Here is an 18,755-nt window from a genome sequence, read left to right on the forward strand (position 1 = left end):
TTTCTAGGAACTTGAGTCACAGTTCCTAGGCAGATGCACAGTCACAGGAGAAACACCCGATACTATGCAGTGCGCTTTTGATAAGCTGGAATGCTCAGTACGCTCTGTGTTCAATTCATTTGACTTGGGACATTTGGAACATGTGATGGACTAGCTGGGGAATAACCTCACTGTAGTGTAACTTGTATTTAGAAGCTGTATTGACTCTCATTTAAACCCAAAAGAAAACTAGCCGTGGGATGGAACCTTGACATCTCTGCCTTCATTTTGTATTTACTTCGACATTAGGTCACCTGTGGACAAGTTCTTATAGGCGCGTTAGCTGTTCACAGAGTGTCTGTAACACCTAATTCAGTTGTTCTCAACCTTCCTCATGCTACAATCCTTTAATACAATTCCTCATGCTGCGGTGACCCCTAACCATAAAATTATTTTCATTGCTACTTCCTAACTGTAATTTTGCTACTGTTAGGAATCATAATGTAAACATCTGTGTTTTCAGATGGTCTTAGGCAACATCTGTGTAAGGGTCAGTCAGTCATGCTCAAAGGGTTTGAGACCCACAGGTTGAGAACTGCTTTCTCAATTAATTCCATTCCCCTTTAGTATGAAAGAAAGAAAGGTAGAAGTAAGTAGCCTCACTGTCAGCTTTCCCCGTTATCTTAGTCTAGATGCCCAAAAGACATCAAAAGGTCTGCAAGTATCCTTACACCTATAGCCACCTACAGTCAATTCCAGGAACAGCAGAGCATCACGGAGGCAGCACCCTGAAGAATGAGAAGTCATCTCCCCAAGTCCAGCTTGTCTCTGTCTCCTCAAACAGTCGTCCCTTTTACAAAGACAGATTATCTATCTATCTATCTATCTATCTATCTATCTATCTATCTATCTATCTTCTTCATTACTATCTATCTATATCTATCATCTATCCATATCATCTATATACCTATTTGATGTGTATCTGTATGTACATCACATGCGTGCAGGTGCCTTGGAAATAGAATTATAAGTCTTTTGAGCCACCTGATGAGGGTGCTGGGAACCAAACCTGGTCTTCTACGAGAGCAAGAGAAAAAAGTGCTCTTAACACCTGAGCCATCTCTCCAGCCCTGCAAGAATCACTGCTTTGGACCACCTTGTAGGTAGAGCTAAGAAACTGATAAAAAACAGACAACTTCTTTCCTGAGGCTGCTTGGTTACATGTGTCTCTTCCACCTTGGTCCAGTTCTTCACATTTAAATGTAAAGCTCATGCCTGTACCACAAAGAACCTGGGGTCAGTTGGCTCCTTTACACACATTGGTTCAACCACTTCCACATTCTGTTTCTCTGTGCTTGGCATCTGAGCCAGCATGATAGGGATGCTAGAGTTAGGACTTCTGCCCTAAGCTGTGGTTCTAGAAAGTGGAGAAACATCAATACATACTTTGTTGGGTGTGCCTTGCTGTGTAGTGCATTCCTTGCTCTTTTAAGACTGTTCAGTTTGGTTTTCGGGGAGCTTTGTATATTTTGATGATTTTTACAAAGAATTTCATGTACCTGCAGTTCATCCTTCTTCATTTAGACATCTCTGTTTGCTTTCTCGACTTTAAATAAATGTTCTCTGGCTCCTACCTGTGGCATAATTTATCTGTTTTACAGTTTCTCTTTTCTTTCATTTTAAATGCGTAATCCCTACTTTGCCAGCACAGATAATGTATTCTTGCTCTTCGCCACCTGGCTGCTGACTTTGAATCTTATATTTACTCTGAAATATATGAGATATCCAGGAGTGGTCCTTTCACCAGTCTTGAGTAGATGAAGCCCACCCACTGCTTGATGACGTAAGAGGAGCTTCTGAGTGCAGTGCATTCTGGGTTTCTATGATGGTCAGTCTGTATAACCTTGAGACTCTCAAGCCTGGTTGTATCTCTGTTTGACCTTTGTTGACAGTGACTTCTTAGTGTTCTTTTAATCTGTTTGGTTGGTTGGTCCTTTGGTCTGGAGACCCAGGGCACATTTCCATTCAGTGTACTGTTTAAAGTTAGGCACGGGTACACTCATGAACATGTGTAACCACTAGCCCCCATTTTCTCCGTCATTTCCTTTTGATGTCCTGTTACATTATTTGAATTTTATTGTAGTCATGTCATTCTTCCATGCTCCTGATTGTTCGCTTGGACACTTTGTAATTTAATGTTTATTCCAAGCATAATCTACTCATCAGTCTATTGCCAAGGGTTAGTCTGCTATAGTTTCGTGTCTTTCTGGTTTTTTATAGTCTATATATTTATTTACATTTTTCATTGGACCTGAAGTGTCACATCTACAAGTTTTATTTCCATGTATTGCACTAGGGTTCAGGTATTGTGTTGGCATTTTTGTTCATTTGTATATTTTCCAGCAGAATTTTTATCAGCTGCAGTAGTTTGATTCTCTTTATACATGTTCATATGGATATTAGATGAATATTTGTATACTTTTTTTTCTTATGCTGTTAGTGACCCTATTGGGAAATCCTTAGGTCAATCCCTTGGAAGGGATTGTAGGATCACAACTTTTCTAGATTCCTGTCCTGAGATGTGTTATATTATATGTATGTATGTATATATGTATATTCCTGCTGTTTAAAATGGAGTCCTCACCAGGATCTCTATGTGCTCTGTGAACTTTCAGCCATAAAACTAAGATAACCTTCTTTTAACAAATAAAGTGGGGTTGGCTAGAGAGATGCTCTTCCAGAAGACTGAATTTGGTTCCCAGCACCTCCACGTGGCTCTCACTCAAGTATCACTCAAGTTCCAGGAGATCCAATATTCTCTTCTGACCTCTGAGCGCACTGCATGTAAGCAGTGCACAGACATCTGCAGGCAAAATACCCAAACACATAAAATCAAAGCAAATTCAAAAGGGGTGTGTGTGTGTGTGTGTGTGTGTGAGAGAGAGAGAGAGAGAGAGAGAGAGAGAGAGAGAGAGAGAGATTAACAATGCTTAAAAGAAAAGAGGCCATGAACAGAAATAACATGCACGGGAGGGGTTAGAGGGAGGAAAGAGAATGGGGAAATTAATTATAATTTCAAATGGTAAAAAAGAAATGCCAAAAAATAGCTATCTTGAGGTTTGTCATTCTAGTAAAGAAAAAAACGATGAAAATACTATTCTTCATTCTGCTCTGTGTGGTACCTACTATAATGCCTAGGACAGGCAGGCAAAATGTTTGTTGAAGTAGTTTGCTAATTTAGTGACAAACTTGATGATCATATTGTGAATGTTTCCCTAATGACATGAGAGTAAACTAACAGAAAGTGCGTTGCACTTAATCCCAGTCCATGTCATGTAAGAACATATGTTTTCTGAGGTGTACTAGCTGACACTGAGCCTAATAATAATGTGCTTTATGTTGGATTTTTCAAACCCTAAACTTGAAAAAATTCATCTTCCTTAAGGTCTGCCGCACAACATGAAGTAGCTATAAAAAATAATGTCTTGAGTATAGCCAAACAAATGTGATAGAAGCTGTTTAGATGGCACATGAGATGATTTAATAAAAGCTGATGTATAACACTATTAGTCATGATTTTTTTTTCTTCCTAGTAGCCATTCTTCATTGTCCCTTTCTCAAAACCTTTGGTTATTGCTGTGCATCCGTTCTCAGAGAAAGCAAACCTTGCCTCAGTCCTTGGGGACAAACTGAATGGTCTGGACTGAGCCAGTCATGGGACTTTTGCACCTCGCCAGCTAAACAGAGAGAGGTTCACCAGTGACCAGCTCAGCCAAACAACATTTGTTCATGGTTTTTTTTTTTTTTCCTCACCAGAGAAAAAACCTTTTATGACTTCTTTCCTTTTGTGAGAAAAAGAATATTAGAAGCTATGGCAATTAGAAACCGGGAAACACGCTCAGAGAATAAAGGGCTAACAGCTAAGAGGTGGTGACTGAGAAATCATTCTTAATGATGTCAATCACTTGAAATCTTCCAAGTTTTCTGAGTAATAAATACTGTTAATTGAATTTTCTTGTCCTTGCAGCTCAAAACACTTGAAATTAATACAAAGCCCTTTCTAATTTCAAGAATTGACTGGCTAAACCCATCCTTTCAAAGGAAATTTTCTTGTTTGTTGTTTCTTCCTAACAATCTTTGGGTCACAGCCCTATGTTGTTAGCGTTTACTGTCTCCCCTCTTCCCCCTCTTGAAAGCTCGGCTCAGTGGAATAAAATGAAAAGGGGGCACTTTTTTTTCTACTGGATCACATGAGCAGCCATTTGGGTGCCTGAAACCCCACTTACTTCATGTATCATTGCCAGTTTCTGCTCTTGGGAAACCTTTCTGCTAAGTCAGAAGTGGACACCCAGATGTCCTACAGCAGGATGGCTTCTGCCATGCTTGCTGTGCAGCACTTCAATTAGTCACCTTGGAGAGTTTGCTACCAGGGCAGGTAGAGAAGGTGACAGATGCTTGAGAAACCATCCCTAGAGGATGTGTGCCTGTAGGTAAGTGCAGCTGAGGGAAGCTGCTACCCTCCTGGTCCACGAAATCCTGTTAGCATTTTGCCTTTCCTTAGTGAATGAGGACAAACTCTGGTACAGAAGCAGCACTTCATTTTACCCCGGGTTTGCTCCTCTAAGAGTTAGGGTTCCTGCAGAGAAAGTTAAACGTCCTTGCCCTCCAGAAGAAGATGCATCACCATATTTAGGGAGCTACTTTCGTGTAATAATTTTCTGTAATAGAAGACACTCTGCCGGTAGCTATTACAGCAAGCTGTTTGGCTTTACTCTTGGAAGGATTATTAAAAAGGAAATCTTTTAAAATTCTGCTTGGTGGTGTGGGGTAAATGATGACTGCATTTTCTTGTTCAATTCACTTGAGTCTGCAGAGAATCTCACCATGTGAGGGAGGCCATCTTTCCTGTAGAGTCCTTTATTGAGTATAAGATAAGCAGGCACATTATGAAATCTCATCTTTTCTGAAGCCTTTGCTTCATGCCATTACAGACATCATCGTGAACATATTATTGGCCTCTCTAGGCAAAATGTTTCATTTTCCTGGCATGGGACTTTGTAGATTTTTTTTCCAGCTTACATCTGCAGGTGGACAGTGAAAGCAAAGATGTCAGGGAGATTCAGGCAATTATCTTAGCTCGGTCCAGGAGGAGCAATATTGGAGTGGCCTTTTAGTAGCTGTCTGAATCGATTTTTCTTTCTGTCGGCCTGTGCTGATTCTCGCTTTGCCCATAAGTAGATTTGGTTTGGGCGTGACTCCATCTCAACAACAGTACATAGTGCCTTCTTTATTCCTCCAAGCTTTATGTTCTCAGAAATTTCTTCATTTTAAATTTTAATTTGACACTTGCAAATGTGTCTGTATTATCTTGAATAGGAATTGGTCTAGAACCTCAATTTTGCTTCAACTATACCACTCCAGACTGGGATTTATTGACTGATGCCTATAAAAGCCACTGTTGAAATTGGAGTGTCTGTGATCATTGAATACAGGTCAACATAATAAGAACAAAATTTTAAAGAACACTATAAATTTAGTGACACTTTCCTCAATGTTTTCCAAGACTACTTTTTCCTTCATAACTATTGTTACAATCTCTAATTACATGCATGTTTCATTTATTTTCTCATTTATTATTAATATGCTTTACTTTGAGCATAAAATTTTCGAAGAGGCCTTGTGTCTTTTCATTACCTCTTATAAACCTCTGATCAAACCTTGGCTGGAAAATAAAACAGAGATCCACACACCTGAGCAAATAAATGTTTGACAGTTAAAGGGGATAGACTTTCACACAGCTTCCATTCCCCTAGTGCTTAGGGAATAAAAACATTGTTTGATAAGTAAATTGATGATTCTCAACTTTCCATTGATTGACCTCATGATGGTGCAAAGGCAATATGCACCCTGGAGAAGCCAGAACTCTAATTTTGAATTATGTGGTTTCCTGGACTAGCAGTCACTGATCTTGAGGCGGTGGGACCTGGAACAATGGACCCAATAAATGAAATGGACTAAAGTCTCATGCAAAAGTTTTATTCAGAGCCTCAGACAGTTTACACTCTGAAGGTTAAGAAAGGTCGCACCAACTAAGTTTTCATGAGTTTGGGGTATGTACAATCACAGGGACAAGCCACTCACTTTTTCCATAGAGACATATAAAGGATACTTTAAATATTTAATTGAAAAACAATATTTAATTGAAAAGCAAACAATAACTAGTAATCTGAAATAAACCGATACCTATCCACTGCACCTGAGCAAGAAAACCGAGTCTAAGAACGAGTCCTCGTTTTTGCAGAAACAGAAGTTACAAGATTCTTGTCTTGTTTCCTTGGAATATACTCACAAGCACTTAGAATGATCATCACACAGCCCCACTCCTCCACCCATGTTTGGACAGGAATCCTCAACAGGATGCTTTCTAGAATACATTGAACTACAGCGACCAGGTGGTCTCAAGGACCAGCAACCGATTTAGTTTGTGTTGTTAAACTATGATGTCTGGTAGGTCTGATATAACCACTGTCTCTTTAATGATAACTTTTCAGTTTGCTATACTCATTGATATGAAATCCTGTTACAAACTGAGGAGTATCTGCATGTCCTTCAGAAGGCCCTGTTGGTAGAACATCTTTAATGAACACATGCTAATAACAGAAACATACACATAGCATAGGGAATTCCTCAACTCTGTGACTGAAAACCGCTAGTTTAAATGTCACTCGCACAGAGATCTGTCACCGCAGCTGACATCCATTGTAACTTCATGGGCAGTCCGAAGTGAGAGCCACAGTACTGAGCCTACTCAACCCGTGCTACTGGGAATGAAAACAACAACGCACCGTTTGCAGATCTGGATTTTGGAGTCAGGGTTTCCACGGTGTGGGAGAAAGAGTAGACAGGGTGAACTTTGACTGTTGGTCCTAACAATTTCCCCTTGGTCAGCTACACACTAAAGATCATTATATATGCTAGACCTCTTTTATGATCCCATGAAAACAAACAGATTAGTTAAACCTGAGCAATTAATTTTACAAGAATTAAAAAAAAAAAGAATTAGAGAAGTCAAGTGTCAAGTGTATTGGTGGATAACAAAGTTGAATTCATGATTTTTAGCAGCTAGTTATGACTCAAAAGGGTATTGATTGACCACCCATCCTATTCTGATATATTTACTTGAGTTAAAAAAAAATAGGAAGTTTGGGACTGGAGAGATGGCTCTACAGCTAAGAGTACTTACTGCTCTTGCATAGGACCTGGGTTTGGTTCCCAGGACCACATCAGAGAGCTCATACCTACCTGTTGCAAAGGATCCAATGCCTTCTAGCATCCATGGATATTTGCATATACATGCCAATATAAATTCACACAGGCACACACACATATACAATTTATTATCTATATTTATATAGATATTTTAAAATAGTAGTATTGCCACATTGATTATATTATCCCATTTCCAGAGCTTCTCTATAATGATTTTTGTAGATTTTTTGCAGAAATAAATATATATGAGGTGATAGCCTATTTGAAGTCATGATGAAAATTCCTCAGATCTTCAGAATAGTCTAAAAATTAAGTATATAATCCCATACATCTAGAGAATGGTAAATTTCTAAAAACCTGGAAAGGTCTTCTCTTAGTTACTAATCTGTTGATGTGAAGAGACACCATGATCTCTCTAAAAAAAATGCCTTTAATGGAGGCTTTCTTACTGTTTTAGAGAGTTAGTCCATGATCATCATGGTGGGAAGCAGGCAGGCATGGTGCTGGGGCAGTAGCTGAGAGCTTGACATCATAATGCAAAGGCAGGAAGTGCCGGGGAATTTGTGTCCATGCATGGAGACCAGGAGTCATCCTTCAACTAGGTCAGTCTAGCTGGCCAACAAGCCCAGGGATCCACCTGTTCCTGACTCCCCAGTGATAGGAGGGCAAGCATCCACACCCGTAACTGATCTGTTTTCGTGGGTTCTTGGGATCAGACTGAGGTTTTCATGCTTGCACAGCAAATGCATAACCAGCCAAACTGTTCCCTCAGCCTTCAAGTGCCATTTTATAAAACAAAAATAATCGGAAACACTTTTCCTGTTTTGCACCAAAATTTTGATCCTTTGTGTGTTGAGTTTAATCAGGCTGTGGTCCTTTAAGTGTGGGGCTTTCACATGCTATCTGCCACATAAGCCTCACTCAGTATATGTAGCTGTACTGTTAGGTGCATCTTATCCTCTCTTCCTTGCCTGCCCTCCTTCTTTCCCTGTAGGTACCACCTCCATGACTCAGTTTTCACTTGTCTGTTAAGGCATCTAATCTACTAAATGCCTTTAGTTTGAGGAGTTGACTTATCAAAGTGGCCTTTTATGTGTAGCAGTTGGAAGGATATGAAGCCTTCAGTAAGAATCTGAAAGAAATTGAAATGTAAACCTTCATGGATATTTTTGTTTGTCTCTCTGATTTTATCTAGTCATTATCTGAACATACGTATGTACATGTGTACAAGAGATAACAGTCATGTTGACAAAACCTGAATGGTTAAAAGTTTGGGAGGATGGCATGTAAGAGTATTTCATCGATTGAAAATGGTTGTTTTCTCATTTGGAAACTCACTACCTATGCATTTACATTCCATAAAAATATTGATTCACAAGCTAATATAAATAAAGATGCTATGTCAATAAAGTATATTTAGATATTTGCAAATGATAGTTACATTTTTCTCTTCAACCTCAAAAGTGTCTCCAAATTCAAGTGTTTTGCATCATTTTTTTTCTTCGAAACTCTTTTGTGACCCTGAAATTATAATGATAGCAGAATAGCTGAGTTTAGAAGCCTGTTGGCCATTCTCCTTCAAAGCATACTGGGATTTAGAGATGAGGAAATATCCTCCAGGTCTGTTGGCAGGACTTCTGAACCTCTAATGAGTAAAAGGAAGACATGAGTTTCTCCATGGAGTCATGCGTAAGAGAGACAGAAAGAGGAAAGTTTATAAGCATAATTTTGTAAACAACATAAACAAAGAAATTACATTTTAGAAAAAAAGAAAGTTACTTCATGCTAATGTTCCCATTATTATTAAATAATGCAATCTCACTGCTTCAGAGAATCAGGTTTAAAGTACCAGCATGGGATTTGTTTCTTTTCTTATGAGTTCCTAAGGAAAACATTTTAATTGGGATCATCCCCAAATAAGCAATTTGCTAATTTACTAATTGTACTATTTGGCGAGAGAGTGGAATATTAAGAACGGGTTCATGGCTTAGAGTTTCCCAGAAAGAAAGTCATGTGGTATAACTAAGTTTTTCTTCAACTCAGAATTTAGTACATGACCGAGAAAGGAAGACGATATTCAAATTGAGCCCCTTACCAAAAATCAGAGCAGAATCAAGGAATAGCTGATACCTCCATGTCATGTACTGTTTCAAAAAAAAAAAAAAACCCTATGGTTTTCCACTTCTGAATTGTCCCCGTGGCAGAATGAGCTTCTCCACAGACCTGGAGGGGACAACAGCTCACCTGTCATTGTGTCACATCTCTTCATCATGAGTATTGAATAATGTTAGAGACACAGCAGAATAATCAACATACCTTTTCTATGATTCCCTATGAAAGCTTTAGTCCCCACACATGTTTGTATCTCTTCTATTAATTACCTCCATCAAATCTCTTTTCTATGCCATTTATCTTCTCCTCCTTCTCTGCTTTTTTGAGAACAGGTTTCATATAACCAAGGCTGGCCTCAAATTCCACATGTTAGCTGTTAATTCCTAATCTTCCTGACTCTGTCACCGGTATGCTGGAACTACAAACAATTACCCCTACATCTTACTCTCTCTGTATTTTATGATCGATTTCTACCGTCTATCATAATAGCCTTTGTACATGAATCGGTCTTCTCCAAAGAAATAAAAACAGTAAGAAATCAAATGAATAAAATGGGAAAAAGAAGAAGTTATTGCGAGGGATTGGCTCACATGCTCAGGGAGCCTAAAAGGTTCATGACTTACTGTCCAGAGGCTAGAAGACTAGAAAGGCCAGTGGCGCCATTTTATTTAGTTTGAAGGCCTGAGACCCATGAGTTCTGAGGTTAGGATTCCCAGTCTAGGTCTGATGGCCAAGAATCAAGCACCCATGTCCAAAGGCAGGAAAAGATAGATATTCCAATTCAATCAGAAAATAATTTTACCTTTCCTGTGACTTTTGTTTTTCTGGGACCCTTGGTGTGTTGGATGATGCCCGCTCTATTGGTGTGGGCAGTGTTTCTAATGCTGTACATCTATACCAATAGTAATATTTTTGGGGATTATCCTCATAGATACATTAGCCAATAATCTATAGTAACCAGCTCTCTATGCATCTGTTAACCCAGTCCACTGAAACAACAACAACAACAAAATACCAGTTACTCATCATATCCAGTAAATAGAGTCAATCCAGGGCTTGATGAGTATTCTTACTGGGAACTCTAGACATTATGCAGGTGTTGAACAGGCTCCATTACCAGTGAGTTATGCATCACTGGGACCTGAAACAGATGTGGAAACGGAAATCACTGGCGTGAGTGTTGGATAACTGAGCACGAAACCACCGACTGTACCTGAAGATAGTGTTCTGCCAAGTGTACAGTGATCTTTGAGTTCTTTTTAAAATGACTTTATTTGACGCGTCTAGTTCAGCTACGATCCAGCCTCCAGACTTGTAAGACCAACTCTTTTAGTGATCTGCATCAATCCGCTATACAGCTATGTGAATTTTATGCAGTCTTTCTGAACTGGCTTCCTTGCTTTAGATTGGCAACCTCATGCCTGGGCTCCTATTTTACAGAATGAATATTCTCAGAATACTTCTTCAGCCCCGCTTCTTTCCAGTTTTCTCCTTTCCCATCTTGTCCCTTTCAACCTTTGTCCTCCAAAAGCCTGGGTTATTCTTAGATCAGAAACTGTCGGTGTCTGTCTGATTAGGACATCTTTACAAAGCCCTGAAGATCTTCCTCAGCCTCCACCTGCTCATTGGTGAGTCAGCTGGCGTACGGGCACCTTCAATGTCATTTCTCTAGGAATGCTCTCAGCCTTCCCGCACGCTCCCATTACTAGCGCTTTGTCCTTCTATAGGAGTTGCTTGTGTTTTGTAACTGTTCCTTTGTCCGAGACGTAGACTAAACCTCAAGGACTTAAATAGGAATCACGACAAAGCCACTCTAGTGACTCACATGTCGTAACTGAGGAGGAATGACAGTAGAGGAGGCCTGGGTTAAGATCCAAACTTCTGAAGCCTGACGCCTTTATTTTTGGACTGGTGGTACTTGAGAATAGTCTGAGCTGTTGAGTGTAGGAAGTCTCTGTGTGTATAAATGTTTGGTTTGTTTTCAGTGCCACGAAGATATGCACTAAATTTTAGGAGTGTGGTTACTCTTTAACATCAAGACTAGGTGATATTGCTGAAAGCAACTCCCCAAACATCACCGCGAGACATACAGCGATCTCTCAAATGCTAGACATGGGAGACAGACAAAGCTCCTCCAGGGACACAGATGTAGTTGCTACTGCATTGTGTTGATTAGCGGTATTCTGAAGTACTTATAAGATTGAAAAATTCTAATTTGAAATGAAGTTAGATTCGAAATGGCAGTGATGGGAAGTGGCCTGTTGTCTAAACCTCTCTGTTTTTTTGGCAACTTGACTCCTGGATCTTCCTCTGTGTTAGGATTTAAGAGCTAGATCCATTCTGTTTACCCTAAATTTCATCTGTTTTATCTTCCTGGAGATTTGTAAGTCCTTTGTAATGAAGCCTTTGTTTTATACCTTTATAATTTTTAGGCATATCTGATATACTATAGCCTACTCCCTAAATCCATGTTTTTTTCTGATCTTTCCTTGGTGTTATCTGGAATTGTACTGAAAATTTGCAGTTCCTGTAATGAACCTTTGTCAAAACTAAATTGTAACAGTTGGGAGCTGTAGTTTTAGCAGGGCTGTAATACTGGTAGAGAGTGAAGAAGTAGTAATGATTTAGGGGAAGAAAAAAATGTCTCACTAGTATCCCAGTAGGAACTTGGACCCCTCTCTGTTCAGCTCATCCCTGCCTCCACACCCACCCATCCACAAGACTGCAGATGTGAAATACTCATTTACGTCTCCTCAGATGTCCCTACTAGTGATCCATTGCCCTTTCTCAGTTGCCTAACCTGACTCCTCAGAAAGAGAAGAAAATCCTTTCATAAGGTTACAATGGACTGCCTGTCCTTTTCATTTTTTTAAACTTTATTTTATTATTATTATTATTAAAAATTTTCACCTTCTCCCCACCTCTCATTTCCCTCCCCCATCTCCCCTCTTTCCTTTTCATTTTTAAACTAAGATTTCTTCTCTAAGCAATTAGGAACACCAAGGACTCATATGAATGTGCTGTCATCAACAGCAGCAGGATCATTATAATGACATTGTTGTGTTTTTATCGTCCCTGATATGTATGACTAGCGTTTATGTTCAAACAGCAAACACAGTTTTAATAATTTAAGCAACTTGACAAATCATTCAGCCAGAAAGAAGCAGACAGAACTCAAATTCTGTCTTCCTTGTTTCCTTTTAAACAAATGTTCTTAGCTACTGTTGCTGAGTTTGATGGTATTGAAAAACAGTGAACTTCCTTGGGTAATTTCATAGGAAAAGAACATAGTAGTAGGTCTAATATTGGAGGAGTATCAATTCTATTCCTGTTGATTTAGTACAACTCTTAACTTCTAAATTTTACAAAGAACTTGAGGTATTCATATACTTTTCTGAGCTAACTTGATATATTTCTATGCTGGTTAGTTTTTTTGTCAACTTGACACAAGCTAGGATCATTTGGGAAGAGGGAATCTCAACTAAAAAATGCCTTCATCAGAAGGCAAGAGTGTGGAAGAATTAATGATGGGAGATGGTCCAGTCCACAGAGGGAAGTGCTATTCCTGGGCAGGTGGTTCTAGGGTTAGTCAAGAAAGCAAACTGAGCCGGGTGGTGGTGGCGCACGCCTTTAATCCCAGCACTCGAGAGGCAGAGGCAGGCGGATCTCTGTGAGTTCGAGACCAGCCTGGTCTACAAGAGCTAGTTCCAGGACAGGCTCCAAAGCTACAGAGAAACTCTGTCTCAAAAAAAAAAAAAAAAAAAAAAAAAAAAGCAAACCTTGGGGAGTAAGACAGTAATAAATATTTCTCCAGGGTCTCTGCTTCAGTTTCTGCCTGGGATTCCCACCTTCAGTTACTGACTTCCCTTAGGGAAGTGTATGACAGACAAACCCTTTTCTCCCCATGTTCCTGTTGGTCATGGTATTTACCTTAACAATAGAAAGCCAAAGAGAACAATTTCTTAACATGTCTCCAGTACATATTTTTGCATATTTGATTATATTTTGTTATGAATATTATATAGTCAGAATTGCATGCTTGTGTGCTGCTGTCAGTAATGAACAGGGACCTCCTGATCAATGGCTATTTTGAGCAGTGGTTATTTTCAATGAAAGCAGATTATTGACAACGTGTAACAGAAGTTCAAGAGTTGTGGATGCAGCTCAGTGGTTGGGTACTTTCCTGGCATGCACAAGGTCCTAGTTTCTACTCTTAAGGACAGCAAAAAAAAAAAAAATGGCAGTTTATTTGGGGGCTATTAGTCATTTTTCTATTGTTGTTAAGAGATGCCAAGAGCAAGTAGCTATTAAAAGAGGAAATGTTGAACTGGGGGCATGCTTACAGTTTCAGAGGTTTAATCCATTATAACAATCCTTGTGGAGAGCATGGCAACATGAAGGGAGGGCTGGGGCAGTACCTGACTACCCCCTGGTCCATAGGTGGGGAACAGGGGATTAGCATGGGCTTTTGAAACCTCAGTTCCACTCCAATTGCACACTTTCTCCAACAAAGCCATACCTCCTAATCCTTTTCAAATAGCGTCACTCCCCAATGATAAAGCATTCAAATACATGAACTCATGAGGGCCTTTCTTATTCAAACCACCACAGGGACTCTCAGAATTCAAAGAAGTTTAAAAAGAATGTGTTTCCTCTTCCATTTTCCTGATGATGAAGACATAAAAAATGTATATTTGGGATAATTTACTTGGGATATAAGCTATTCATTGAACAAACCCTACAATACACTTTTGAGGGCCCAAAAGCTTGTTTCCATTTTCTGTGTTCAGTCTTGTTTCTAAGAACTTAGTCACCTGTGCATGGTCACCAATGAATTGCATTACTCAGAGATGCAGGCCAGTATAAAGACCGCTTTCTTCAGGCTCTTCAGGAAATGGTGAGGTCATTCTCATTTAATTGCTGAGTGACATCAGTAATGCCTATCTTCTTTTCTCTGAGTATCTCAGGTATATGAAACAACTATGTTAGTGACATGTTTGGAAACCTAGGCAACTGAAATATTCTTTAAAACATCAAGGGTTCTCTTTGAGGATCCAGGATTCTAATCTTGTTCACAGTAGATCCTTCAAGTGGCCTCTGATTTATTAGTTGTCTGCAAGAAATAATCGAGGCTTTTATTAACCCGTTTATCCTCATCATATTTTTATTAGCAGTATCCTTTTCTCTTTGATATTTGGATTGCATTCCATGTTAGATTACCAAATGAATACACCAGTTGCATAGTTCCCCGCTCCCACCGGTGATTCTGTGGGGATGGATGGATGCATACAAAAGGTAGTAACAGAATGTTTAAAAAGACCAAAGTTAGACTCAGCAGAAGCAGAGATGGAAGTGTTCCAAAAGGTCGTGGCTCACTCGACCACACCTGTTTTCCATTGACGGCTGGGGTTCTTCAGTTTTCATAATTACAACTTCAAGCTGCATCCCTCCACTCTAGAATGCTTATTCCATTTGTGGCTTGCCCATTTCCTGTGCATTTCCTTCCTTCAGCCCACCCCTCAGTCACATTAACATCACTCTCAGTCACAATGGGTGTCACACAGGTTTGAAAAAATTAAGATGAAATAAGGTTGCATCGTATTAAAATATTTGGTGAGAAGAGGCTCACATGCTTGGCCAGAATGGGACAATTGGAAAAATAGGTATTTTAGCAATCTACGTGGCTTCTTTTTGCTATTGTTTCTTTTAGTCAAACAAGTAACTGGTTGGATTTTGCCAAAGAGGTCAAAGCAGGAAGTATAATGACAATTTTAAGGAAAATGAAGTTGAGGCTGCTCTTTCATTCTTAGTATATTGATTAGTCAGCATTTTATGAAATCCTCAGTTAGACTTAAGTCCATAGGTTAGTCAGGGAGACGGAAGCACAAGTTTCAGCTGTGAGAAGTACACCACAACAGAAACCAGCAAGTGTGGACTGGAGTGTGTGGAGCAAGTGCACATGTTCATATGTGTGCCTGTGCTCCTAAGTCAGGTGCACATGTTCATATGCTCCTAAGTCAAGTGCACATGTTCGTATGCTCCTAAGTCAGGTGCACATGTTTGTATGCTCCTAAGTCAGGTGCACATGTTCGTATGCTCCTAAGTCAAGTTCACATGTGCATATGCTCCTAAGTCAAGTGCACAAGTACATATGCAAGCCTGGGCTCCTAAGTTCCTGGGAAGGAAAAAGAGAAGAGCCTTAGGAGGCTGTGTTTGTCCAGAGCTGTGCTCAGGGAACTAGCGGGTGAAAGGGAACGGCATTGGTCAGTAGACAGGGTAGTGAACAGTGGGTGTCCAGGCCCAGAGTGTCCTTTCCTTCTTTGCTAGCTTACTATCCTCTGTGTCCGTCTGATCAGCACTCCCTACCATTTCTCTCCCTACACTTACCCATTTCATGGTGCTAGCATTTGCTGCGCTGATCAGGACACTAGTACCTGGCTCTTTCTTGGACCATCACTCCACTCTCTACCATCAAGTCCTCAACAGTAATATGGTCACATGCCTTTTACTTTTCCAGAGACTTAAGTCCCTTTCAGACAGGTCCCCTAAAGCAGTACACTCTGACCCCTCAGCATTCACCACCATATGGTTCTCTCTCTCTCTCTCTCTCTGTCTCTCTCTCTCTGTCTCTCTCTCTCTCTCTCTCTCTCTCTCTCTCTCTCTCTCCCCAACCCCTTCAAACCATAGTGATCATTCTCATTCATCTTGTTTGCTCATTTTCTGCTTTCTGTGCCACGCCTCTAGAATGAACACCTAAAATATTTTGATTGCATCTACCACCGAGCACACAGTAAGTGCTTAATAGGATGTTTGTTAAGTCCAGCAGTGGCAGCGAGGACTCCACTGTTTAGAACAGAGAAAGCTTAGCATCCCTTTCCATTTCCTAAGCACTGAGCTATTTGTTTAGCATCGGGAAGAATATAGTGAGTGGTGAACGGCGAGCAGTCGCTGGGGTTGCTATGACAGTATCGAGTCACACATCCCTTCCTTGGTACTTCTTCTGAGTCTTAAGAGCCAGGAACACAGCTACCCTTGGGAGTGTTTCAAAGAGATGGACTTGAAAGGAGCAATTATGTGGGTTGAACCAACATTAGTAAATTATATCAGAAAAAGCTGCTGGCTCCATTCCTTTTTCAGTGTGTTTGGACATTGTAGCTCTTGCAAAGAGAATGAAATTTCTGTGCGTAATGAGCCAAGATGCTATGTTTTCAGCCTGGCCCTTGAAGCTCCCATATACATTTTCCTGGGCAGAGTGTCCGTCTTGGCTTTGTACTATTCCCAGGCTTCTCTCAGTAGCTTTGAGTGACTCTGCCCTTCATTGAGTGTAGTGAAAGCCATTTGGAGAACCTGTTGTTTGGAGCGCTTTCTTCCCTCACAGTAGCACCCCTCTAGCAAGCTGTACATGGGCTGGAGCCAGTTCCAGTTGCCACTGGATTGGGTCCTAGGTGTCTGGCTAAGACATGGGAGCGTGTGTGCTCTTCATTCCTCTCTAGGTTTATAGTGAAACGCAACAGTGGCTATTTACATCTCATTAATGCATGGTGACAATGAGATGCCCCTTATTCTGTTGACATACTAGATTTTTGAGAACTTTCTATGGTACCCAAACTGGTGCCCAGTACTGACCAGTTTGTATTCCTCTGTTTCCTCACATACCTCATTTGTATCATCCCAGTTACCTCTCAGGGGATCAGTGCTTCTCTCCTGATAGGCAGCAGACCAAATTACTGTCAGCTCAATACTATTGTCACAAGTGGCTAATTCTCCTGTCTGCTCACAATTCAATAATCTACAATGTCCATTTCCTTCCTAGCACTGCAGCGACAACACACATCCCTGCCAGTCAGACATGAATATTGAGGGAGCCTGGAAGCGAGGTTACACGGGGAAGAACATCGTGGTGACTATCCTGGATGACGGCATCGAGAGAACCCACCCTGATCTGATGCAAAACTATGTAAGTGCTTGTTGTGGCCTGAAGTCCTCCATCGTTGGAAGACCCCTGATGGGATGCTCGGAAGGTGGGGGAGCTGCCGACAAATGTAGTAGGAGCTATGGCAGGTTCTGTACAAATTCCCTCCTTGGAAAAGGAGAACTCTTGCAGGAGAGCAACCACAAGAATGAAACCACCCTTCCATTTCCCCATGCCTCTGATGGTGTGTGTGACCTTCAGAAAGAAGGTATTAGGAACCCTGTCATCAATACTGTCTGTTGCCAGCCATGCCCACTATTCTCAACAATTCAGGTAGACAGACAGCCAGCACTGCCTTTGTGCAAAAGAGCAGACTGAGAACTTTTCTCCAGTTGTTCTGCCATCTTTTTCTTTCCTGCTTCTTTTTCAAAAAAAAATTATTTAGCTTTCTGAGATTATAATGTAATTGTATCATTTACCCCCTTCCCTTTGCTGCCTCAAACTCTCCCATATACCCCTTCTTGCTCTCTTTCAAATTCATGTCCTCATTTTTATTAATTGCTGTTACATACATAAATATGTTTGTATATACATATATATGTCTCTCTATATATACATATATTCTTAAATATGTAAATACAACCTGCTCAGTCTGTGTAATATTATTTGCATATATGCTTTGAGGACTGACCATTTAGTATTGGATGAGAAATTGATGCGTTCTTCGCTAGGGTAGACTATTTCTCTAACTCTTGGCATTCTGTAGATGCCTGTAGTTATTTGTGTAGAGTTGAGGCCTGTGGACTTACCCAGTCTACTTTCTGTTGTTGACGTTGGTCAGCTCATGTTTAGGCAGCCATGCTGGTGAGACTTTCTGGGGATAGCTTCTGACATTATTAGGAGATATAATCTCACATTAAACTCCCTGCTCCTCTGGCTCTTACAGTGTTTCTGCCTCCTCTTCCCCAGTATTCCTTGTACCTGCAGTGCAGAAGTGATTTTGTAAATGTACTTATTTGGACTGGGCTCTTCTGCATTTTGATTGGTTGTGGCTTTCTGTAATGGTCTCTGTCTGTTGCAAAGAGACTTTCTTTTCCTTCGCCACCCAGTACTACATACCAATCAATCCCTTTCTTAAGATGAAAAGGAAGATTCATTTAACTCTACTTTGAACAGGAATCAGTGGCTAAATTCACCCTGAGGATAAGCACATTCAAATAAACTTGCACCTCTTTGCAGCATAGAATTTAAAGCTTGAACTTCAATAAAGTCTCCTCAGATATGGGTAAAGAAACTAAAGACCGGAGATTGAAGTCGGTTATCTTGGATGAGATGAGATCAGAACTCTAGCTTACCGGTACCCCAGAAGGGATATCTGTCTAGTCACATGCCAGGAGAGTCTCTGTGTGTTTCTACCTGCTACAGGTGACGGAACAATTTTTGCCTCGTTTATGTTTTCACTCTGAAAGAACGATCTCTAGGA

The 18,755-nt window shown here is 40.4% G+C and overlaps 1 protein-coding gene across 2 annotated transcripts in view; it reads left to right on the forward strand.

Moving 5' to 3' along the window:
- Pcsk5 (proprotein convertase subtilisin/kexin type 5) overlaps window positions 1–18,755 on the forward strand; it is a 409,270-nt gene that overhangs the window by 112,175 nt on the left and 278,340 nt on the right. For both annotated transcript variants that reach the window (XM_057777813.1, XM_057777814.1), the window contains exon 4: window positions 17,174–17,317. In XM_057777813.1, the coding sequence (XP_057633796.1) occupies window positions 17,174–17,317 (144 nt within the window). The remainder of the gene's footprint in view (window positions 1–17,173; window positions 17,318–18,755) is intronic.

This window comes from Chionomys nivalis, chromosome 8 (genome assembly GCF_950005125.1).
Source record: "Chionomys nivalis chromosome 8, mChiNiv1.1, whole genome shotgun sequence".
Taxonomy (NCBI): Eukaryota; Metazoa; Chordata; class Mammalia; order Rodentia; family Cricetidae; genus Chionomys; species Chionomys nivalis.